The sequence below is a fragment of the Akebia trifoliata genome, chromosome 6 (assembly GCF_017979445.1).
Source record: "Akebia trifoliata isolate Shusen 1 chromosome 6, ASM1797944v1, whole genome shotgun sequence".
Classification (NCBI taxonomy): Eukaryota; Viridiplantae; Streptophyta; class Magnoliopsida; order Ranunculales; family Lardizabalaceae; genus Akebia; species Akebia trifoliata.
This window is the reverse complement of record NC_141380.1, coordinates 2,724,622-2,749,400: the sequence shown is the minus strand read 5'-3', so window position 1 is coordinate 2,749,400 and position 24,779 is coordinate 2,724,622. Positions and strand designations below refer to the sequence as shown.

Genomic DNA, 24,779 nt, shown 5'->3' with positions numbered 1-24,779 from the left:
TTGCTAAGAGCACACCCATTTCATATGAAATCACCAAATAATTTTGCTTGACGTCTTGAGGTTCTCTTAGTAAAAGTTGGTGTAGCAGTAGAAGCTCTCATATTTATTCAAAGCATATACACACAATGGGTTGCAAATTTTAGAGAGCTGCTATTGCCACGCCAATTTTTACTAATGCAACACAAATTCCTAGGTAAATCATCAAAGAATTGCACACAGTTGGTGTGGCATTAGTAAAAGTTGATGTGGCAATAGTGGTGGGAGTAAACTCGACAACTAAAAGTTAAATACAACTACGATCTTATCCATCCAATCCAAACGAAGAATCGAAAGCACGCGCATTTTAGTAAATCCGGCCCACGCTACGGTAGTATTTGTCTTCTTTAATTCTGAAAGTGATTTACCGAAAAAACCACTGACCTAAAGTAACCGCATTGGGGGGCACCAGTATCTGGGCGCACTACGCACTCCGCGCAATAAAGAGGGAGATTCCCTTAGATTAACAAATAAAGCCTTCGATAAACAAATGGGATTGTGAGATATGTTGAAGAGCAATAAGACTACTTAAAGAACCGGTGAAACTTTTTGATAAACAAAGATAATAAAGTCAAGAAGGAGACCTGTTGACTTGGTTTTCAGGTTATCAAATCCACATTGTAATTGATTTCCGACCAAAGAAAAAAAAAAAAAAAAAAAAAAGTTTTATTCGATTTGTCAGCAACCACTAGTAAAAGCTCATCGAAGAGAGAGAATTGCAGAGATGAGTAAATGGAATTTAATTCTCTCTCTCTTGATTACAAACCCTAGGTGAAGTTCAACGAACCCTAAAAAAAACCCTAATTTCAGCTGTCGAGGGAAGGGAGAAATCAGATTGATCTCCAGTTTCGTTTGATAATGGCGATCGTTTCCAAATCGAGGTACTCTTTCTCCTTAGCTTTCCTTGTTTTCTACTTCGTAACCATAGATGCGAAACCAATCTCCTCTTTTACGTTCGAAAGATTCGATAAAATCTCCAATTTCGATTCCAAGATCACTCTTTTTGGAGATGCCCAGATCGTTGATGGTGGTTCTTCTGTTAAGATCACTCGTCCTTCGATTTCTAGTGCTGGGAGACTTATGTACAGAAATCCGGTAAAATTTGTTGAAGGAAACCCTAGAAAAGCACTCTCCTTTTCGACATACTTCTCGTTTTCGATTTCTCCTGAAAATGGGGATGGCTTAGCTTTCGTGTTTCTTCCAAGTGGGTTTCCTTCAGAATTGTTTGATGGGCACTCATTTGGGCTTTCTCCTGGATTGAAGAAAAAAGGAGATAGAGTTTTGGTGGTCGAATTCGATACTTCGATGGACGCCAAGCTCAGTGATCCTAATGGAAACCATGTTGGAATCGACGTAGGTAGTAGCCTTGTATCTGCTAGAGTGAGCAATGTTTCCTCAGTCAAACTGGTTCTAAACAACGGAGAGAAATTGCATTCGTGGATCGATTATGATGCAAGTTCAAAACGCTTGGAAGTTAGGTTGAGTGAATCGGGTGTGAGACCATATGGTCCATTGATGACGTATCCGATTGATTTGTTGGAAATGTGGAAGGAAGAAGAGATTTTTGTGGGTTTAAGCTCCTCAAGTGGGAATTCTACTCAAACAACAAGTGTTTATTCATGGAGCTTTGGGTTAAGGAGTGTTCCATCTTGGCTGCATTCTGAACCGTTGGATCCTCACGTGTACTCCGAGGACAGTAAGCTTCAGTCGGTACGGGGAAGAAGTATTTGTATCTCGAGAATCTTAACTGCGTTGATTTTCGCAATTGGGTGTGGGGCATTGGTGGTAGTCGTTGCATTGTTCATGAGGGTTGTATCTGTCAGTCGGCACACAGCGGTGGTGGTACCGGCAGAGTATCCAGTGCACCCGGTGGAATTCGGTTACAAAAAGATCAAAATTGTTGCGGAAAAAGCCACCAATGATGATAAGAAATAGAGGCTTAAGGGTGGGGGTTAAGTGGTGGTTGGTAAGTCGGTGTCTTATGTTATTTCGTGTTTTCTGTACTTATATGTTGTTTTTGTGTTGTAGTTTGATCAGCAATGTAGTTTATTTTGCATTTTCTGTTAATGGAAGGATTTTACACGAAACTGTTGATTGTAAACAAAGGGTTATATTTGCAGCTTATAACTTTTTAATAGTAGAATTTCAAATATTTACCATGAGCAGCAACATTGTCAGACTTCAGACACATACTGTTGATGCAATTGCATTGTCTCGGGTAATAATCTAGCTTGCAAGAATAAGAACTCTCTAACACAATGAATGTTACTAGATTTGTGTTTATGTAAAAATATGGTGAACATGAACACCCATATTCAGTCTCTTTGCATATTGGGGGAAACACAGAAAGGGATTCCACTAGTAATGATTTCAATGTCTTGAGTATCACAGACTAGCTTTCAAGAATATAAACTCTCTAATACGATTAATGTTACGCTTTAACCCTTAAAATATTCCAAAGGAACTAGATTTGTGCTTCTGTCTAAATATTTGTGACAATCCTAGTGGTTTCTTATGTTTATCTAGATGTTCTCCTCCTAACCAATTTGAACTCCAACCAGTCCCTTCTCTCTAAGACGCCATTCATTCTCTAAATCATTTTTCATGTTCATGTACTTAAAAAATAAATAAATAAATAAATAAGAGAGTTGCTATTTGCACTCCAACATTACCTGTTACACCCCAATTAAAATATATTTTTTTTAAAATAGTCAACACTTGAAATTGGTCGAACAACTGATTTGATCTGATTTTTATAACATTTTTTAAAATTATTTAATGAAAAAAATTGAAAATAAGTAGGAGACAAATTACATTTAAAACATGTTTTAAGAAAAGATGAAAGCCAAAAATGGCACTTCTGTAATATAAAAAAAGCGGGGACAAAATGGATATCTAAAAGATATGAATGGTGATTTAGGAATGGCCTCTAAAATTTCCCAGCATCCCTAAATTTGGGGCCTTGAACAGTGATTTAGACGGGCCGTCTCTATTTTAGACACCGGTTGGAGTTAGGTTTGGACGTCTCTATCTCTAAATTTATAGATTTAGAGACTGGTTGGACTTGCTCTCAGGAAAAAGGTGGTAAGTTTCCCCTCGATCACCTTCCAAAAAAAAACGTGGTAAGCAATTAAGGACTTTCTAATACGATTAATGTTTATGCTTTCACCCACCATACTCCAAACAAACTAGACTTGGGCTTCTGTACAAATATTTGTAACAGTCCTTGTTTTGATTAACTGACAAGTCCATTTGCATATGGCAAAGACATGGATATTTCTCGAAGCCACTTAAAACCAAGCTCTGGAATTTTTTTGTAAAGCAATTTTACTGTCTTGAGTAGCACAATCTAACTTGCAAGGTACCTGATCACACTTTAACAACTAGATTTTTGCTTCTGTTCAAAATATTTGTACCAATCCTTGTGGGTGTTTTTTTTTTTTTTTTGATAAGTACAAAATATATTGAAGAAATGAGAGGAACAAAATACAAGAAGAGAGCGGTTAAAAACATTGAGCAAAATCCTTGTGGGTTTCTCATGTTTAAAGTTAAAAACAGAAACACCAAGTTGGCCTTTTGAATATATGCAGAAAAAATAAATTTATGCTTCTTTCCAAATATTCGTTTGCAATCCTTGCGGTTTCTTGTCTAACTCAATGAACTTCTTGATTGGCAAGTCTTGGTGGGTTTTTATTTTTTATTGTTTTGAAATCCTCTGCAGAACAATAAGATTTTCCAGCATAGATCCAACAGTCTTCAATCAGATATTAATATTGTCAAACAGTAATTCTAGGGTTACCATCCGATAGTAGACTCTGTGCCATGTGTAATTTGAATTTTGAATTTTGAACGACTTTCTGATTATTCCAGAAAAAATTTTATGCAGCAAAAGGAATGTTTTAATCAAAAAATTCTCACTCTGTTCTCTCATGCAAAAGAAATTGTTTCCAACTCATGTCATTTTTAGCCGTTCAATGCACACAAACATAGTTTTCAAATTTTTATTAAAAAGAGAAATTGAAATTGCTAAGAAATTGCATACAAATTTTCAATATCAAACAAAGAAAATTCACCATTATAAGTTGATATTATCAAAATATAGTACCCTTAACATTCCATCATCATTCAACAAGAAAAGCAAATGACATCCTAAATAAGACTACAGTTTTGCTGCACCCATTGCCGACCCCAAAAGAAACCCAAGAAATCAATTTTTCTGCTAAATAAAAATCAATTCTTCGATGGCAACTGGAAGTTGCAGCTTCAACCAGCCATAATCAGCGCCCATTATACCGTCATTACATCTCCTGAGCCTCATCCTCTTCATACTCGAAATCTCCCTCCTCGTCAGCTGTTGCATCTTGGTATTGTTGATACTCTGACACCAAATCATTCATATTGCTCTCTGCCTCAGTAAACTCCATCTCATCCATTCCTTCCCCAGTGTACCAATGCAAGAAAGCCTTTCTCCTAAACATGGCTGTGAACTGCTCACTCACCCTTCGAAACATCTCCTGTATGGAGGTCGAGTTCCCAATGAATGTTGATGCCATCTTCAAACCTGTCGGTGGGATATCACAGACTGTTGACTTGACATTGTTTGGGATCCACTCCACGAAATAGGAAGAGTTCTTGTTCTGGACATTGATCATCTGTTCATCAACTTCTTTAGTGCTCATCTTGCCTCGGAACATGGCTGATGCAGTCAAGTACCGGCCATGGCGTGGGTCAGCAGCACACATCATGTTCTTTGAATCCCACATTTGCTGAGTCAACTCGGGCACGGTCAGTGCCCTGTATTGCTGAGACCCACGAGAGGTAAGAGGGGCAAAACCCACCATAAAGAAGTGAAGTCGAGGGAAGGGTATGAGGTTAACGGCAAGCTTCCGGAGGTCAGAGTTCAGCTGCCCTGGGAACCTTAGACAACATGTGACACCGGACATCGTTGCAGATATTAGATGGTTCAGATCTCCAACTGTGCGTCAATAAAAAATTTATGATAGTTAGTACAGAGGACTTCATATACACCAATATTGCTCCAAAGTTGGAAAAGGACTTACAGCTTGGAGTGGTGAGTTTGAGCGTTCTGAAGCAAATGTCATAAAGGGCTTCGTTATCAAGAACCATGCACTCGTCTGCATTTTCAACCAACTGATGGACCGACAATGTCGCATTGTAAGGCTCCACGACCGTATCCGAGACCTTCGGTGAGGGGAAGACAGAGAAAGTCAACATCATCCTATCAGGGTATTCCTCTCTGATCTTTGAGATAAGAAGCGTCCCCATGCCCGATCCAGTTCCTCCTCCCAAGGAATGGCAAACCTGAAATCCTAAAAATTCCCCCCCAAAAAAAAAAATTCAGATAAGCAGCCATACTATGTGTAAGAATCTAAACAAAACAAAGGGTGGTTCTGGGCGATTTAGAATCTACCTTGCAAGCAGTCACAGTTTTCTGCCTCTTTACGAACAACATCAAGCACCGAATCGATCAGCTCTGCACCTTCGGTGTAGTGTCCTTTGGCCCAATTGTTTCCGGCACCAGATTGACCAAAAACAAAGTTATCGGGTCGGAATATCTGACCATAAGGACCAGATCTGATACTATCCATGGTCCCAGGCTCAAGATCCATAAGAACAGCGCGAGGAACAAACCTTCCACCGCTCGCTTCATTGTAATAGACATTTACCCTCTCAAGTTGAAGTTCAGAGTCCCCATGATAACTTCCGGTTGCATCGATGCCATGTTCTGCACAGACTACTTCCCAGAACTTGGAACCGATTTGGTTCCCGCATTGGCCTCCTTGAATGTGAAGAATCTCACGCATTTTCGCTTTGGGTGGGTGTTGGAGAGAGAGAGAGAGAGAGTTTCAGAAAGGGTTTTTGCAGGGAAGAGAGGGATATAATATTAGAGAGAAACTTACAATACAAGTATATAAAATGAGGAAAGACAGTGGGGACGGAGAGTAATTTATAGAAAGTTGAAGTCTAACGGCTCCTCCATTTTGAATGGAGGGCGGGATTCTTTCTGGTTTGAATGAGTGGAAATTAGCTGTAACCTTAAACAGTTAAAAACGCAACGGTCGGTTGAAAATTTTTGAATTTCAAATTCAAAATAGCTGGATGCGCACTGACCGCATTTCAAGCTGAGTGATGCCAAGTCATCTACAAGTGAATACTTCTAGATGTGGGCGGGCGTAGTGTCCATAAATGACTACCAACCCTCCCCTTCCTTAAAGTTCTCCTGACAAATCATCTGTCATGTACAGATGGCAATTACGTATTGGACAGCTACTATCTCTATCGAGAAATCACCCACGTCAAAATTTTTCTCAATCGCCATGGTTTGGGTCGGTATTTTCAAATACGGGTTTACCTGTTTATACCACTTCCTGATCCAGTTATAATTTATTTCTTTTTCGAGAATTTTTTTGGTAAGTCAAATCGCTGGATTGATCAAACATGGATGTTTTTGTAAATTAGAAATGTCCTCAATTCTAATTTCAAACAATGGCTTGCTTTAAAAACTCTGATTAAAAAATTCTTTCTTCATTCAAGTTGTGTTAAAAATGGACGGCTACCAAAAGTCCCAAATTTAAAATTAAAATTCAAAGGAGAACAATTATTATTATTTTTAATTATTTTTCTCAAAGTTCTTAAAATTCTCCTCTACAACACTCTGGTTTTCGTATCATGCTTTTGAACGCCACAATGTGAGCTGAAGACCCTTAGTGAAGATTAGAAATCTTACTAAGTTTGTCAGGCTAGCTTGATTCTTTTCGGCTAAATTTTGTCTAATAATGGATTGGTACGCTAGCTTAAGGTGTATGGCTTTGTTGGTAATGGGTAAGAGTGTAAGACAACCACAGGCGCAGACAGCTCGAAACGGGAGGGGCCACCTTTTTAGTGCTGTTTCACTTCAATCCCCAATGACACATTTAGGACCACTTGAACTGATTCTATTTTTCCCAATTGATTCCAAAAAGAGTGCAGCGTCCGCTTATGATTCGTTTTCCAAAAAATAATTATGGTAGTTTTTTTTTTTTTTTTTTTTTTTTTTTTTAATTTTTGCTAACCGGGTATGCCGGTGGACAGCGGACCGGTCTCGTATTTGAGCTTTGCCCAATCCATAGACCATGGTCTTATCCAAGGATTAGTCCCCGGCATGTGCAATGCCCGCACTTTATATGCACCATGTAAGTGAGGGAGTGCCCTTGCAGGTGGCCCTTGAGGCACTTTATATGCACCATGTAAGTGAGGGAGTGCCCTTGCAGGTGGCCCTTGAGGAATTTTTGCTCATTCTAGGTATCGAGCTCACAATCCTATGGGGTTATTTTTTGAAAAATATTTACCAAACAATTAAAGATAAAACTGATGATCCTGTATTAAAAACAACCCAGCCCACTCATCATCTTCAGTATTATAAAAGCGACATGAATTGTCCACAAAAATAACTGATTATTCAATTACCAAACATCATTAACAACCTTCATACTTACCTCATAGTCCATTTTGAGAATCCCTCAATTTCTTGCAGCATTTTAACTTGATTCATGCTTTCTTGCCTCAACATCTATACACTACACCTCAGTACTCAAGTACAGGAAATTTGTTGCAAAACTTCAATACTGCACAAACCCAAACACACCCTAGAGTTCCAAAACACGCAATATGGTAAGTAGAATGGCGTTAAGGGCCATGATCTCCCAACAACTAGTTGGACTGGTCTAAATTAGAGGAAAATACATTAATATGGAGGGGGAGGCACGATCAGCAATACAATTATAAGAAGTTAGTTTAATAGTAGTATGGCCATCAACATTCGAATTACATTTACAGTGCTACCATATAAAATACAGTAACATTGACAGAGGTATAAAAGCTTTGGACCCCAGTAGGAAGCCAAATAATAAAATACAAGATTTTATCCTATACTGCCTACAACCTATTTCAGAAAATGAAACCAAGAAATATACCCAAAACCCCAAAAAGATGACACTTGTCAGTGACGTCTTCGACAAAGGTGAACCTAAGGAGGTCTCCTCATATCAAATATATACCTTGCAGAAACAGAACAACATAAACTTCAAGAAGCATCAGCATTCAAATCAAATAAACATTCAACATTGAATAAAGAGAAGGCAAAGAATCAATCGATAATGTTTCCGAAAGGATTTAGCTATATTTCCTATTCAAGACTTTGTGTAAGGATGTGTTTCAAATTCTGAGAACAGAATTTAGGAACTGACAAAAATTTATTGCACATGTAGTTCAGAGTAAAATAAAGGGTATATTATAATTAAAGAAAGCATTCGTAAGTTCATTTTATCAAGTTAGACTGCGATATTTAGGTTGCCGATTGTTTGGGTTTAGGGTCATTTTTTATCACTTTTATTTTGTTGGGATTAGTTTAGATTTATTATATCCTAGTTTAACTGTTTTTTTTCCAGTTATTTTAGGACTTTGATTTGAGTTTGAGAGCTGTTCATGTCACTTTTATGTTGATTTTTGTATCATTTGAAAGGTTATTCAGTTACTCTGCAACAAGCCAAAGATTTTGTGAATCCAATGTGTTTTGAGAAAGTTATGGTCAAAATAATGATAGGGCATCAGTTTTATATGGGATTTGTATTTCAAGGTCAACGTTTAAACCATGTGAGGATTAGCGCTTAAGTTTGACACATGAGAGACTATATACATGACTATTGTAATTGATTATATAAAAAATGAGTCATGCTGGAGTAACATTGAAATGTACATCGATTCTGACATTTTGTTGTGGTGGTGCACACATAACCATAGATGCTTTTCACTCGTATCTCGATGAAAATCATCTATGGTTATGTGTGCACCACCACATCAGAATGTACAATTGATGTACATTTTAATGTTACTTCAGCATCATCCTAAAAAAAATTATAACTCTCTTCTAGAGATTTCTCCAATGATTGGATATGATGTGATGCCAAGAACCCTTGGTTGTGATACGGTCACTATTCTAACTATGTTCAACCTAGGTTTCTAAAATAGTGTTCAGAACAGATTCTATAGACCAATGCCAAAAAAAGAACCCAAGATTCCCCTTTATGAAAAAAGGATCAACTAACTGCTGCAGAAGTGTATTTTTTTTTGCTCATACCAGTTTTTTTTTTTTTTTTTTGAATCTTGAACATGTGGCTAAGTTTTATCTTGATGCTCACAAAAGACATTTGGTTTCAGTTTATCAAACTTTGCAAGCATATTTTAAATTGCCCTATATCCATTCGTTAATTATTGGCTGGGTCTAGCCGTTATCAGCTCAAATCTGATTAGACCCGACAAGGTCGGGTTCAACACTCTTTATTATTGGTTCTAGTTCTACCAACCCACCCAGACCGTTTATATCTCTACCAAATGAAGCCTAAGAATCAAGGCATGCACTTCAACAGTACATTACTCCATTCTGCTCACACACTGAGTGCACATAATGAACTAGATCCAAAATTGTCCCCTCAAGAAGGAGAAAGGGGGGGGACAAGCAAAGTAAGGAGCCCCATATAGCTCCAATTCACCAAATACCTAGGCCAACTGTAGGAAGGAGATGTAAATTTTTGGCTTCCCTAATGTCACACCACATCTATTCATAAGGTCGAATGTTGTCTTTTAACCTAAAATAATGCAGCTATTGATGTCAATATTAATTGCAAAGCAAGGTCCTCACTTTCCTATGAGCAAAACAAATAGCGGGTACAAAACATTCATTTGACTTATCATTGAGAATGTAATAAGGAAATAAGCAAGGCATGATAAAAGTGACAAGGTAAAGATTTTAAAAGTACTAAGGCCATTGTTATATTCACTTTAGATGGTTGATTTTCAAATTGCATTCATGTGTTGAAAATCCATGTTCTAAAATTAAACTACATGATCCCATCCTAATCTACTACCAAAAATAACTATGTTCCACCAAGCCTCTTTTTTCATCTGGACGACAACTCTTCATAAGATTCTCACCATGGATAATGTCATTAGGAGAGGCATAATTACAGCAAATCATTGCGTTATGCACTAGGGTAATGGGGAATCTGGGGAGCATGTGCTAATGTATTGCAAGTTGGATAGGGAGATTTGGTCACATTTCCTCACCTGGATTGGAATCTGGTTGCCTCCATTCGTGCTTCATCCAAGAGTTGATTATCAATTGGTTTTGGCTTTTTGATGTTCAAGAGGAAATTGTGGAGTATTATCCTGTTCATCGTATATTGGGGAATTTGAAAGAAAAGAAATGCCAGAGTGGTTGAGGATAAGGCATGCTTGGCTCAAGAAATTGTAACTTTGGGCTGCTTTTCTTCTGGTGTAAAATTTTCGAGGAATCCAGAGGGATCTTTTTTTAAAACTTCATGGGGAGATGGCATTGGATCTGCAGTATTTCTGTGTAATAGTTTTTCTTTGTTTGGTTGTTGTAATGTGCCTTTTTCTTTGTCTTGGTTTAATCAACTCGACCAAGCTTTTACTTGAAAATTGTGAATAAAAAAGGCAAACACTGACAAGTTTTGCAAATCCAATTATATTGAATCCTAGTCCTCACCCTGAGATTTACACTTGAAATTGCTTCTTGCCTCTCCCACAAACACCAATATCCAGTTTACAACGTTAAGTGTCTTTTCCCAATCCTTGAACATTGTCAGGTCAAATCCTATTCTTGCCAACAGTATACCTCATTCCCCATCTCACAAATAGAACCAATTTGTCCACCATATCCAATTTCCAGTCACCGCTGCTCTAATGATACGACTCATTCCCCATCTCATGGTCAGAACCCAATTTAAGTTTGCAATGTCACCCAATGGTCTATGAAGAGAAGAAGACAATCCAAAAAACTTTTCATATGGTCAGTTTATACAGTTATATTGTAGTCCTGACTAGACATAAACTAGTATAAATTTTACTTGACACATAGTTGGCAAATTTGAAGAAAAACAAAATAATGCTATACTACAAGATCATTGAAGGGCCCTAAAAGCCAATAAAAAAGAAGGAAAGAAAAGTGATGTTATTAAAAATTCAATTAGAACACTAAGACACTGTTACTGGATCTCAAGGCATCATTGTGATCTTCAATCCTTATAGGGTGTTTCAGATAGATAATGCAATTTAGAAATAACATTAATGATCCAGAAACAATAAGAATGTGCAAACTAAAAAAGCTGGAAAGGAGCATCTCACACTGAACGTTCCCAATGTTTCTTCACTAGCATTTGAAGTGCAAGGATAACAAAATGAAGCAACACATCATTGATGCTGTCATAAAATACAAATAAAATCTCAATAAAATCAAAACAGAACAAAACGAACCAGTAAGAAAAGCAGTGATATGGTTTAACTTGTGCGAACTAGTAACAAGCCACAAAACAGATCTTTGAACATACTTTGCCCCAGAAATAAAGTGAAAGAGTATATTTTCCTGAACAAAATTAGATTGTATGAAAGTAGAAAAAGGTGCAGGAGAAAATTGTTCATGCTAAGGATCCAGTTAATTGACTTGATTGGAAAAACTAGTGGTCCTTCCAACAGAAATGTGTCTGTAGAAGCACTTGCGTATAGTGTGGTAAGTTCATTGGAGGTGTAGAAGTGGGTGAGATAAGGTTCTGTAGTTGTATACCAGACTGTGTATGATTGGGTGTGACATTGCAATTGTTTTTTTCCAGTCATACGAAGTAATTGCTCAATTCAAGAGTGGATCCTTGATATATTATTTGCATATGAAGTATTGTAAGTTGACGACACTGAGGCAAACAACGTAAAACTAGACCCTGAACACAGAGAGGAAGAGCAAGTAAAATATGGATGGCCAGGAAGTACCCCAAAGGGAAAATTTTAGCCATAAAAGATCTATTCTTCATTAAGGATGGAGAGATTGAAGATGATATGCCTGTAGAATTAGAACTAGATGGTTAAAAGTGGAGGGATATTTCTGGAGTGCTATATGGCTGACTCATCCCAGTTAAATTAGAAGGATACATTTATAAGACTAAAACCGGCTATGCTTTTACGAAGTTGAATGTTGGGTAATCATGAAACGAAATGTTTAAAGATTGAGAGTAACAGATATGAGGATGTGAGGTAGATGAGCGGAAAAGCCAATATGGATAAGTGAAAAAACTAAAAAAGATGAAATTAGAAATTACCGCATATGTAAAAAAGTAGGGATACCCCCAATAGGTGATAAACTAGGAATAGTCCCAATGGGTGATAAACTAGGGAGAACGTCGAATGAGATGGGTTGATCGTCTACAACAAAGACCAATAACGGCCCTACAAGGAGCATGCAAGTTGCAGGTTCTTTAGAAAGAGAATACCACAAATTGGGCATGGATTGAGGTGGGGAGAGTCGCTATGAGCACACTTAAATTACCAAAGGACATGGCTTTAAGCCGAACTGGGTGAAGAGCATGATTTGTTCAACAGACCCCAAAAATTTTTAGAACAAGGCTTTGATGATGGGTCTAGTTTTTTCATTTTCCCATTTTTTAAAGTTTGTGATGTATTTTTCACCTGCCGATATGACCAACCTCTTCTATCTCACAAAACTCACAATACCCTTCATGTTTTGCCCCACTACATTCTTTGCTTCCTTGTCAGCACTTAGATATTTTCATAATTTTCCTAGCTTCTGGTTCATCGTCAAGTCTAGTACAAGTACTATCTGATTCCAAAATGACGATTTTTCCACTCGCTGTTTACACGTCTATTATGATGGAAACATTTTTCTCATTACGGTGGTGACTTTTTTTCATAGGTAAGGCAACGTTTTGATCCCACATCTGTGATATAATGACTTACTTTACCAACTTTAACAAGTTGGCATCTTCACAGCAGTGTCCAATTTGGTGAATAAACTCCAGCTGGTGTGTGCTCCTGAGTGTATTAATGGCTTATTTAGAAGATTTAGAAGTTATAAGAAGATGGCTAAAAAAATTCAATTGTATCTTTCAACAAATTAATTTACTCACAATGGCTGCATGAGCACATGGAAGGTCAGAAAACACTACTAGAAACAAAATAATCTTTGTTTGTCACAAAAACTAGAGTTCAAAAAAAAATCTGGATTAGAGCCAAGTAAAACAGCAACCTGAAAACAATGAAACTAGCATAAACCATCTGAAAGCCAAAAAAAAATAGATATGGAACGGTGAATCACCTACAAGTTTCAGATGCAAATTACTGAAGAAACAAAACACGAATCCCATCCAGCAAGCAATGAAGGTTCTTCAGTTCTAATCATTTGGTCCATGTTGCAGTTGCCAACCATGACTAGAGTAAATTTTCACGACATCTAAAACTGGCCTTCCTGGACTTGTTTGCGTCTTCATGTAAGATATGGTCACCGGAAGATCTACAAAATGAAGGATAAAAAGTCTAACAATTTTATAGGGTAAAAAGAGAGGATGATATTATGAATCTCAAGAAGAAATAAAATTTCACAAGTTTAATGCGGTACAATGACATAATGGAACCAAAAAAGCTACTTAAACTTTCTGTCTCTTGGCATTGTCCTCCTTGATTCATAAGACCATACCAAAAAAGCTACTTACACTTTCTGTCTCTTGGCATTGTCCTCCTTGATTCGTAAGACCATATCCATGGCCATCTTTTGGTGTTCCCTTGTCTGTGAATGCAAGTCTAAGGCCTCAACTGTTACACAGTCAACTTTGCATATGAAGCACCATCCTGTGCTCCCAGGTTTCCTCTTTCTTGAGAGATCAAAAGACTCCATGTCACCCTAATGACATATGAACAAACAGTAACACTCAACTACACCCACACAAACAAATCTACCGTTACATGTATCTTATTTGTGCACACCATACAAATTGCAACAACACGTGTTCACAGGTATACAAGAAGCTTATGCGCTACATAGCTATAAATATATAGATGCCAAAATGCCTACAGTTATTAATGTGTGGCCATGTATGTACGATTAATAAAGAGGGATTCTATTGCCATGCCAACTTTTGCTAATGCCATCCCAATTCATATGGAAATCACCAAAGAATTAGCACACATCTTGGGTGGCATTAGCAACAATTGGTGTGGCACTAGAAGTTCTCTTAATAAAATAGCCAAGAATAAGACAAGATACTCACTGCATTAAAAAATCCACTGTCATTTGGATATCCATGGATAGGGAAGCTGCCACTGAGTCCTGGCTCAGTTATACACGCATGATTAGGTAAATTGCTTCCAATTGAATCACCAATACGGAGATTTGAAGGCAAGTTTCCAGGCCCACCCATCTCTCCCACCCGTAAATGGATTGGCGGAGCACTGGACCCAATCTGCTCACTTATTTGCAAATTTCCAGGACTACCAAGCTCATCTCTGCGCAAGTGGTTAGGCAGAATTGGAAATATTTTTTCATTAAAGGAATTGCCATCAGAAGAGGGGTTGAAAGGTTTAGATCTTTCACCAAAAACCCGTGACTCCCTTCCATCAATATCTTCTAGGCATCCAAATCTACTCGAGGGAATGTCAGGGTATTCTCTACCAGGACTTCTTGATAGAGGCAAACCACCAAACCCATGGGGTGCCTTATCAAGAGACTTCGATGAGGAAAAGTAACTTTCAAACCTCGGCATTGGTTCAGCATCCACCAAATGAGCTGGCCTAGGAAATTGCTTGAGGTTGTCTTCAAATTCTCTCTGATCGATAATGTGCCTACTTCGTTCAATTGAGAAAGACTTAAAGCGTTCTCCCTGCAGTGGATTGAATCCTTCTCGTAATTGTTTATAACTCTCTTCTGGTAAAGGCTTGAATCTTTCCTCCTGCAAACCAAAAGGAAATGATGGATCCTGTATACCACCAGCGAAGCCCTTGCCAGGGCCCCCACTCATTACCCTAATAATTGACTGCATAATAGATGACTGCCCAAAGGGAACATGTTCTGCATATCCAGGTACATGTGAAAATGGTTGTCTGCCATCAAAGCTACTAGGTCTCTTATTTGCAAACGTTTCAGCATCCATAGGATTAGTAGGACGTGGTTCATCAATATGACCATCAGATCCATGTGGAGGTTCTCTTGCTATCATGCCTCCATGTGAATCAAATGTGCCATGATACAGCCCACACTCACTTTGAATTCTGGGTCCAATAGCATGGGCAGAGGGCACATGACCTTGATGATAATGCCCTTGAGGACCAGATGATTGCGGTTCAAAACCTCTATGAGAAGGACCCAAAAGAGTGGGTCCCCTCCTGAATGATGCCAAGGATCCCACTCCTATGAAACCGCCAGGTGGAACTTCAGGATGAAAAGAACCCTGGTGGTGCTGTTTTGAAATGAGTGGACGTAAATGCTCAGATGTGATTGGAGGCTGCCCTTGTGGCGGCAAAGTTCCATGCAAATTATGGCCATGTGGCCTCAAGTGGACATGCGGCTCCCCTGGCACTTGCATCGCATGTGGTGGAGGCATGGGTGGCTGTAACATCCAATCACGTAAAAAAGGCGTTTGATGTGCTTGGTCTTGCATTTGAGGAGGAGGCACATAATGCATAGGTAATTGTTGGTTATCAAGAACTGAATGGCCAGGCTGCACAAAGTTATTGCCTTGCATCTGACCAATAGATTGTGAAACAGCTTGTGAGACTCTATCGGCTCTTGGGAAAGGCTTCATAGGTCCACCAGCAACCAACCCACTATGAGCCATATGTGAATCTGCCATATGCATTTGCATCTTAACATCCTTCCCTTCAAGAACCACTGTTCCCTGCAATGGTTGAACCTGAATCTCCTTGTCTTCCTTCGGAGAATTCCCATCCTGTTTGGGTCCACAGTGAGGAAAGTTTCCCCGGTCTTTGGCTGTAATCTCACTTGTTGAAGGCTCCAACTTTGAAGTTGCCTCTTTCTTCACCATCTGTTTAATTACAGGCTCTTCTGACTCATCTCCTTGTGCCTGTGAAGACTCTGAAATCCCTTTGACATGAAAATTAGGCTGGTTACTCCTACCTTCATTTTCATTAACTGACTTCCCTTCATCATCCAAAGATTTCAAATCACTTTCAGACCTTGGAATTTTAAACTCAACTGAATCAGCTCCTCGAGAAGGTGTGGTAAGCAAACCATTTGCTTCCTTTGAGTCAGCTTCTAGCTCAGAAATCATGGTAGTTTCAATGGAAGAAGCCTGAATCTTTCTCAGATGGCAAAACAGACAAAGAGGGTTGCAAAACAGTCCCACTACCAAATTGTAGAAGCGCGGATTGCTGAACATAACCAAGCTGTTGTTCAGAAGTTGACTGTGGACGGATGTTCGTCCTTGTTGGATAATTTTGATTCAGTAGCGGTTGGATTGCACTGGACTGAATCAGTTTACCATGGGCAGGTCCACCAGAAGCCTGTTGAAAAGGTTGATGTGACACCCCATGATTTGGCATCATCGACCGACCTGCATGATTTTGGGATTGATGGGGTGGCATACCATGTGTTAAGGGAACATTCTGCTGTCCATGCTGCTGCAAAGACGCCGGAGGGCCCTGGGGACATAACTGAGGCTGCATGAAATTTCCAGATTGATGGGCCTGATTGTGAACCAAACCAGTTGTTTGCCCAGGAAATGAATGGGGATGATGTAAATGCTCATGGATCGGCTGTTGAGGTATAGGTGGTTGTTGGGGTGGATGCATACCAAGATATTGATGCATAGGTTGCCCGGGTTGATGAGAATGCGGATGTACCGGCTGTTGTTGTGCAGGAGGCATGCCTCGTGGGAGATGCGTTGGAACATGAGACTGAGGTGGACGCATCTGAGGCAATTGTTGAGGGAACTGACCTGGAATCTGTTGTGGGGCACCTGGCAGCATTTGTTGGAGAGGCTGAGGTTGGGGATAGGATTGATTTTGTCCCCGAAAATGTGGCTGAGGCTGAGGCTGCATATGGGGAGGACGTTGAAGCAGGGGTTGAGGATGAAGTTGAGGTTGAGAAAGGGGGTGTGGTTGAGGAAGCTGTACTTGGGGAAGGGGCTGCTGATGTTGTGGCACATGTGGACGTTGTTGTGAATGAGACTGGACTTGAAGTTGTGGGGGATGAGGTCGAGCTTGTATATGTAACTGAGGACGTTGGTTCCCCTGGGATGGTGGGTGAGTCTGTGGCTGCATTTGAGGACGGGGTTGAGGTTGGGGTTGGGATTGATTTGTCACTTGGATTACATGTGGGGGATTAGTCTGTATATGTTGCTGATATTGCAGATTGGCATGTTGTTTATATGGATCATCGGGGAGATAATGTTGATGATAAGAGTCATATCCGGGATACTGTCGATAGTGTTGCTGCTGCTGATACCACTGCTCCAAAGTTGGGACACTCTGAGCTGCAGCTTGAGGCTTAGAATTTATATTTTCTTGACTTTGATCTTGGCTAGGTGGTACAGGTGTCGCAATCTGGATGGACTGGGCTTGAGAAACGTGGTTCTGTTCACCAGAAACTATCATTCCAGGGGCAATCATCGCGTTCTGACCACCCGATGTCTGCTGTCCCTGAGGCTACACGCCCTGTAGAACAAATATAAACAGTACAAGAGTATAACAGAACTATTCAAAAGAGACATAAAACCAAAAAAAAAAATGATGCTTTGTTACACTCACCAGGCAGTTTTGTGCATGTTCTTGCACTTGACGGTGCACAATTTGGGTCCCACACTTGTTGCATACAATTGGGGAATTGCCGAAGGCACACTCATTACAATGAGTTGTGCACTCTGACAACTGACCTTGCCATGAACATCCACTCTGGTGATAGAGACAATGAACGGCTATTTTTCCTATAGTTTCAGCAAGTTCTTTGTTTGATTCTATCAAGGGCTGCGGAAAATGACATGACAATTTTATCAAACAGTTCCAGCAAAAAGCTTAGATTCTTACTAAATATGTCAGAAATGGTAAGAAAGAACCTAGGAATCTGCTTCTGTCACAAGGTAGCCATCATATGGGCACGCACGGCTTGTGCTTACAATGTATGTTAAGCAAGGCCTGCAGTACAAATGAGTGCACTGTGATTGTAAGGCTTCACTTGGGTAGACAAGAAGATGACAAACAGGACAGAAGTATTCTCCAGAAAGAGACTGAATGTTTAATATGCACTCATTATCAAACCCCATTTGGACTGCAAGAGGCTAGCTTCGATTCCCAAAATGTAACGGAAACCAACCCAGATAGAAGAATAAAAGGAATCCTGTGCTACAGAAAGGAACGATGTGAACAGGGATGCAAAGACACCAATATGCATGTTAACTACCTTCCTATTGAATAACAACAAATGTACCTTCCTTCATAAAGTAAAACACCACCAAAAATAGCTAAATTCAATTGAATGTTGACATGCCAGAATAAAATAAAGCTAAGTAGCTCAACATGAAAGATTTAAGGTATGATATTAATTGTTTTTTTTTAGATATGAAATTTCATTAGTAGAAAATACTGCAGCAGCCATGATGAGCGCCCAACAAAGCAACAAACAAAGAAAAAGTTGTTAAAGTTTCTAAATGAAAAAAGTCTTTGATAAACTGAAATATTAGAGAGAGAGAGATAATCTCTCGTAGGATTACAATAAATATAAAAATTACAAAGTTACATAACCACCTAAACATCCCACGTTTTCTTAAACTACCCATTCTTATCTAGAGTTTTGATATGGTGTATCACAATTCTTATTTACGAAATAACACCAATCTCTTTTATTTATAAACTTTAACATGGTATCAATGCCATGACCTGCTCTAATCTTACGATCTGGTCAATCATGATTCTTACATATTTATATTTCACTGCCTTATTTCCTTTTTTTCTTCCTTCTCGTCCATAATCTTGCTCTTTTATTTCACATTTTCAATCTCACCAGCATCATAAACTAAAGCTTGACCGTGCCTCTTTGGGTTAAAGGGGTAAAAGAGGAAAGACAATAAAGTTACAGAGGTTTTATTGGAAAAGGCGATGAATGGTAAAGGCAATAAAGTTGGATGGGTATTATTGAAAAATGGGGAGAGGAGGAAAAATAATAAAGTTGGAGGGTATTATTGGAAAGGGGTAGAAGAGAAAAGGCAATAAAGTTGAAGGGTATTCTTGAAAAGGGGTAGAAGAGAAAAGGCAATAAAGTTGAAAGGTATTCTTGGAAAGGGAGGAAAGAAAAGGGAATATAATTAAAATTGTTCCCTGAGATGTGCACGAGATTGAATCTGAACTATGGGGATAAACATTGGGGGAAGACAACGGATGTGTTTTATCATAAAGATTCATTTAATCTAATGATCTTCACTTTCATTATTCTTAATCTCTATAGAGAGATAATCAAGTCAAACATTCCAATCAATTACTTTTGGGAGAGATCATGACAGATCTGATCTAGTGAACCACTGGCTCCAATAGACTCTAACATGAACGAGATGTGACAAAGATGGACTTAACAGACATATGTGCGATTGTGAGAAGGGTAATAGAGATTTATGTTATTTATTAAATAGAGATTTATGTTATTATAAGAATTGTGATACACCATCTCTCTCTCTCTCTCATACAAGATCCCACTATTCTATAAAAAAAAAATCTTCTAATCTCTTTGATAGTCCAGCTCCAATCCTCTAATCTAAAAAAAATTCTCATATATATATATATATATATATATATATATATATAAATGCATATAAGAACCCCATAGTGAACTTAATTATAACTATAAGTCACGTAACTAGCTTTATTTATCAAAAAAAAAAAAAAATTATAACTATGAGAAGATGGGGAAAATAGTCTTGACAACTAAACAGAAGCTCAAGCAACTTGACATCAACGGGCACTAAGATTATTATTCAAGAACGACACATAATTGGATTAGTGCGGCAGAGTTTAATGTGAATATCACAATCTGCAGAAAACTAGACCTAAGATCAATCAGACGGATTAGAAGGCGCATTCAAGATTAGTGAACAAGAATGTATATGAGAAACCATGTAAAGAACAACTAAAAAATTCAAAGAAATTTCAAGAAACACTGCAATAATGGCATAAATGTAAAATTGAATCCACAAAGAAAATCAAGAACAAAAACGAACGATAAGCGTGAAGAAAGGAATTAATCAAGTAAAAACTGAGATTAATCTGTGGATGTAGATTCGTACCTGAAAATCTTCTGTACCTGATAGATTCGAGAAGATTTTTAAAAGCTTAGACCCTGTAGCAGAGGTACCTATAGAGAAGAATCGATCTAGGGTTTTTAATGAATAATACAATTGTGAAGATTTTCAGAGCGAATGATGAAATATAACAACGAGAATCCAAGCTTTTGAGTTCAGAGATTATAGTTTTGGAGGGAAATGAAAGCTTGTTCAAGAGAGTGAAGCAAGACAGTAGAACGAATCGAAAGAAAGAAACGCCAACTCAAAGAATCCGCTATTTATAGGACGTTGGCGCCGAAGGAATGGGTCGGTTTCGGTTCGGTTCCTATAAAAACAGAAACCTGTTAAATGAAAAAAAATCAAAATCAAAATCATTACCAAAAAATAAATAAATAAATAATCCTTCTAAATATTAACATATTATCTGCAAAATATCAAATTAATAATAATTTATTCTATTAAAAATATGATTTTTTTGATTTTTTTTTTCAAAAATTAAAATCCATCTTCTTTATGCAATTAATTTAAGAAGAGATGACCCATTTTAAATTTCAATATTTAATTTATATGAAAAATTGAAGAACTTTATATAATATATGTTAATTTTAAATTATAGAAAAAAACTTGAAATCATGTATAATGTAAAAATAAAAAATCGATTCCAAATACCCATCGGTTAGAACCTAATGGTTTTGGTTCCTAAATGTTCAATTCCATATTAGACCCAATTATAATCGATTACAATAAAAAGGGAACCAGAATTGAGGTTTTGATTCCGGTAAATGGGTATCCATTGACACTCCTAGTTGGCGGCATATCAATCGTAATAGAATGGCAACCGTTTTTTGCACGCGATGTATTTTAGAAAGATCCTATTGGAATACTAATTTTTACTTACAAAACACCGATCTTTTGAACTAAAAATTGGGAATTTTTCCCAAAAAGTGCGTAACTCATGTCCAAATTACAGTTTTCATACCTTGGCCATTTTAATTCCCAAAACATGCATTTCAAGGGAATTCGTCACTTTTATATTCAATGAATTCGTTAGATGCATAAGAGTACAACAAACAACAAATTGTTAACATGATTATGTATTTTGTCCAAATTATTAAATCAATTTTGTTTTTCAATATGGATCGAGAACTTTATTTGTTTATGGGTTACGGGCTGAGCCAAACCAACCCCCCTCCACACACAAAAAAAAAAAAAAACAATAGCATCGTTTTTTTTCAATGCTCGTAACTTTCTAACCCTTTCGAGTGTATTATGTCATACGAAGAATTATTGGAAACAAAAGCGATTGAAACGTGATGTCACAAAAAGTCGTGATGAATGCACGCAGTTTTGGTATGTGGCGAATGTGGCAAGGGCACATAAACCATAGATCTTTTCATTGGGATGCACAACAAAACGATGTGCGGTTTTGTGCCTTTGCCATGTAAGTCGCATGCCAAAACCACTTGCATTCATCATTATTCTTACACAAATTAATGTTTATCTTGGAAAAGCTTAAAAAAGAAGCAAAAGTTGGAAGCACTAAGCAAAGACAAAGACAAGTTGTGTCCCACTTATTCCCAAAATGACATATATTCTACCACAAACCTATTAAGTTGTGTCCCACTTTTCTCTCTTCCACCCTCTCTAATGACATTTAAATATAAAAAATATAAAAATAAAAATACATTATAATTTATGATTTAGATTAATAGGTTTTAAACTTTTGGTATGTTAATTTAATTATTCTTCTATTAAAATTCGATTAAATTAATTAAAGGATTTCAATTGAAAACATTGTAGAATCCACAATATTCCCAAACAATAACTTCTTGATTAAGTCACAAAAAGCGCTTTTCGAGCAGAGCAGGTTTTATGGGACCAATCTTATCAAGATTGACATAAAACAACATATACCAATTAAGATCAACATGTATATCAATTATGAGCCCTTAATAATTGAAGAATGTATACTTCCCGGAAACTAAATAAATAAAAGGTGATTTAGACACCCCCTTTCCATGAACATTTGAGAGTACCCCTATCTTATCAAATTGATAATGTGTCCCTTTTGACTTCATTCTTCATTGATAGACCACTAAACAATGACCAAATGCCCTTGTCTTCAACCTATAAACAAAAATAACAGTCATCCTTAAGCTCAACCTTAAGTTAATTCATCCTTTTCAACTTATCATTAGACCCCATGTAGAAAATCATATATTTTCTATCCCAAAATTCCATTATTATCTAATTCATATTCATTTTATTGTCAATTTAATTATCAAATTATGTCAATCCACCATTTTCAATGTCATCTTAATCTTTGTAGAAAATCCTTTTTCTTTTTTTAAACCTAAAATTCCATCATTTTATGATTTTTTTTTTTTTTTTAAATCTTATCTTGCCTTCTGGTTTGGAGGTTGAGCCATGTAATCTTAAGATAAAACGTAAGGACAACAAATTTTACAAGAGCTTGATGATTGGTTTTGAGGAGAAAGATCAAGGGATTCTGACCAAAGGTTAAATATGGGAATTTTAGTTATTTTGTATTAGTTTATTAGAGAAGGTGTGAACAACGTTTGAAAGCACAGCCACATCACAAACATACAAGTATGCCTAATGCATAAATTACATGCTCAAACAATAGAAAAAGTGGACCCACTAAGAGCAACTCCAACGGGACTCTCCATAATCACCAGGCATTTCAACTATACTGTTTATTTTGAATATTCAAGGGATATGCATTTTAACCGTGCTATCAAAAATGACTCTCCATAAACTTATAGCCAATGGTCATCTTCATTTATCATCCAAAGTAGAGAGAGAATCTCATTCTCTTATTTTGCCTATTAGAAAAGCTTATCTCCAAAATATTTCAAAATAAAACGTAGGATGCAGAGTGCATTAGAGTCTCTTTAGAGCCCTATGGCTCTCCAAAACGGTTGTTGGGAGGATATGCAAAGCCAAAGTTTGAGTACATTGGAGTTGTTTAAAATTGATGTTGTTATGCTTAAACAATCCAACGTACAAAACTCAAAAATAAAGTGTAATTTTTTTATAGGTATTCTCAAGGATTTTGATGAAAATTAGATATCTCCTTACATTATCAAGTTGAAGAGATATTGTTGAAAGTATTTCACTAGAGACTGCAAAATTATCAAATTACCCTTATCTTTAGGATAATATTGAAATAATATTAAAATATACATCATGGGGGATATTTATGTCGTGGATGTCTATCAGAACCGTATATGCTTTCATCGAGATTTCGTTTATATCTCGATGAAAAACATCTATGATTTTGATATACATCCATGACAGAAGTGTCCCCCCACAATGTACATTTCAATGTTATTCTAGCATGACAATTTTGACTTTTGAAAATCAAATGCCTCCAACTTATTACATTTCAGTCTTATTAAACCTAATGTCAAAAAAACATCAATTTTATTTTCTAAAGCATTGTCTTTGACATTTGAGAGCATTTATGCCGTTGAGGTTTGAAATCGGAGATAGAAAATATTGGTAATGGATTAAAATTAGGGTAATTTAGAAATACTCCAAATTTTGCCAACTATGTTAGGTATCTTGAAATACTCTCTTGACGTTGGTCTTATTTGAAAGATCAATGCAAAATGAGTTAAATACCTTCATCTACAACCTCTAGTGAAAATCCTTAATCTTTCTCTCTGAAAATCTATGATGTTGGGATTCTTCAATACCATCTTAAATTCATCATATTCAAAAATAAAAATAAAAAAGTAATTTAGATATATCTTTCAACATTTTGATAACTTAATCAATAAAAAAAAAAGTTGAGTGACTTTAAAATCACATCGATTCATGCTTTGTTGACGTGGAGGTGCCTTGAACCATAAATGCTTTTTATCTACACGTCAACAAAGTGTGAATCAATGTAAGTTTTAAAGTCACTCCAGTGCTACTCCCACCACACACCAATGGGTTGGCCTATTTTTTAATGTGTCAATTATGCAATAATTGATGTTGGTTATGCCAAAACAACGAGACTTAAAAAAATATACCCCGCTAGGATTTCGTGAAAATTAGAGATACCCCTGTTATCAAACTGAAGGGATGTCCCTTGACCAAAGTATTACACGAAACGTTAACAAAATGGACCAAATTACCTTTAACTGTAGTATATGTTGCCATAATTCATTATTTTTATTTTTTTCGAAATCCTATTGTCTTTGACATCTTTACCTTCAAAGATAAAGATTTCCATTAACACACCTTGTTCTCAACAGTTGGGTATAGAATACTTAACAGAGTCGTGATGAATGCACATGATTGGGTACGTGGCTAACATGGCCAGGGTACAAAACCAAGATCTTTTTCATCGACATACATAGGAAAAAGATGTGTGGTTCTGTGCACGTCCGTATTTCTAAATTGTCCTAAATTAGGGCTCAAGTAAGTAATTAAGTTGAAGATAATGGGCTGTTTTGAAAAAAAAAAAAATTGAATGATACTTACAAAAAGTCCAAATGAGGGTATTGCTACAATATCAATCAGACTCTAAAGGAAGACCAAAGTCAAAAGGCATGCCATCCATTTTGAAAATTAGAGGAGGTACCTATAATT

General features: G+C 37.2%; 3 protein-coding genes, 1 long non-coding RNA gene and 2 other non-coding genes across 9 annotated transcripts; 1 reads left to right on the top strand and 5 right to left on the bottom strand.

Moving 5' to 3' along the window:
• The first annotated feature begins 693 nt into the window (after positions 1-693).
• On the top strand, positions 694-2,198 carry LOC147399588 (L-type lectin-domain containing receptor kinase VIII.2-like). Its single transcript, XM_086445004.1, has one exon. It carries the CDS (start codon positions 895-897, stop codon positions 1,969-1,971), a length of 1,077 nt encoding a protein of 358 aa, XP_086301130.1. The 5' UTR covers positions 694-894; the 3' UTR covers positions 1,972-2,198.
• A 1,892-nt stretch (positions 2,199-4,090) lies between these two features.
• LOC147399587 (tubulin beta-8 chain-like) lies at positions 4,091-5,954 on the bottom strand. Its single transcript, XM_086445002.1, has 3 exons — positions 5,468-5,954; positions 5,097-5,366; positions 4,091-5,011 (listed from the first exon to the last, which is right to left on the bottom strand). The coding sequence occupies exons 1-3, from the start codon at positions 5,859-5,861 to the stop codon at positions 4,335-4,337; spliced, it is 1,341 nt and encodes a 446-aa protein (XP_086301128.1). The 5' UTR covers positions 5,862-5,954; the 3' UTR covers positions 4,091-4,334.
• A 1,754-nt stretch (positions 5,955-7,708) lies between these two features.
• Positions 7,709-16,651, bottom strand: LOC147399584 (uncharacterized). Of its 4 annotated transcripts, none has more exons than XM_086445000.1 (5): positions 14,163-16,651; positions 13,608-13,795; positions 13,214-13,408; positions 11,239-11,313; positions 7,709-8,093 (listed from the first exon to the last, which is right to left on the bottom strand). In XM_086445000.1, the coding sequence occupies exons 1-3, from the start codon at positions 16,284-16,286 to the stop codon at positions 13,327-13,329; spliced, it is 2,394 nt and encodes a 797-aa protein (XP_086301126.1). In that variant the 5' UTR covers positions 16,287-16,651; the 3' UTR covers positions 7,709-8,093; positions 11,239-11,313; positions 13,214-13,326. The 4 variants fall into 4 exon arrangements, with proteins under 4 accessions (XP_086301126.1, XP_086301127.1, XP_086301124.1 ...); XM_086445001.1 differs by having other exon boundaries at positions 13,218-13,408; XM_086444998.1 differs by having other exon boundaries at positions 7,709-11,313.
• Positions 11,102-11,191, bottom strand: LOC147399586 (small nucleolar RNA snoR27). Its single transcript, XR_015179568.1, has one exon. It is a non-coding gene; the product is annotated as a small nucleolar RNA snoR27 (small nucleolar RNA).
• Positions 11,228-11,317, bottom strand: LOC147399585 (small nucleolar RNA snoR26). Its single transcript, XR_015179569.1, has one exon. It is a non-coding gene; the product is annotated as a small nucleolar RNA snoR26 (small nucleolar RNA).
• A 302-nt stretch (positions 16,652-16,953) lies between the features above and the next one.
• Positions 16,954-20,403, bottom strand: LOC147399583 (uncharacterized). The gene is made up of 4 exons (XR_015179089.1): positions 20,178-20,403; positions 17,961-18,241; positions 17,656-17,871; positions 16,954-17,562 (listed from the first exon to the last, which is right to left on the bottom strand). It is a non-coding gene; the product is annotated as an uncharacterized LOC147399583 (long non-coding RNA).
• Between the last annotated feature and the right edge of the window lie 4,376 nt (positions 20,404-24,779).

What these genes read in the sequence shown, in the direction of transcription:
- LOC147399588 (XM_086445004.1), top strand. Translation starts at nt 895, where the DNA reads ATGGCGATCGTTTCCAAATCGAGGTACTCTTTCTCCTTAGCTTTCCTT.
- LOC147399584 (XM_086444998.1), bottom strand. Translation starts at nt 16,286, where the DNA reads ATGTTCAGCAATCCGCGCTTCTACAATTTGGTAGTGGGACTGTTTTGC. An exon ending in ACAGTGGATTTTTTAATGCA is followed by an intron (nt 13,796 to 14,162) that starts GTGAGTATCTTG and finishes ATATGTCATTAG; the next exon opens with GGTGACATGGAGTCTTTTGA. An exon ending in AATGCCAAGAGACAGAAAGT is followed by an intron (nt 13,409 to 13,607) that starts GTAAGTAGCTTT and finishes TTCATTTTGTAG; the next exon opens with ATCTTCCGGTGACCATATCT.
- LOC147399587 (XM_086445002.1), bottom strand. Translation starts at nt 5,861, where the DNA reads ATGCGTGAGATTCTTCACATTCAAGGAGGCCAATGCGGGAACCAAATC. An exon ending in AAACTGTGACTGCTTGCAAG is followed by an intron (nt 5,367 to 5,467) that starts GTAGATTCTAAA and finishes GGGAATTTTTAG; the next exon opens with GATTTCAGGTTTGCCATTCC. An exon ending in CAAACTCACCACTCCAAGCT is followed by an intron (nt 5,012 to 5,096) that starts GTAAGTCCTTTT and finishes ATTGACGCACAG; the next exon opens with TTGGAGATCTGAACCATCTA.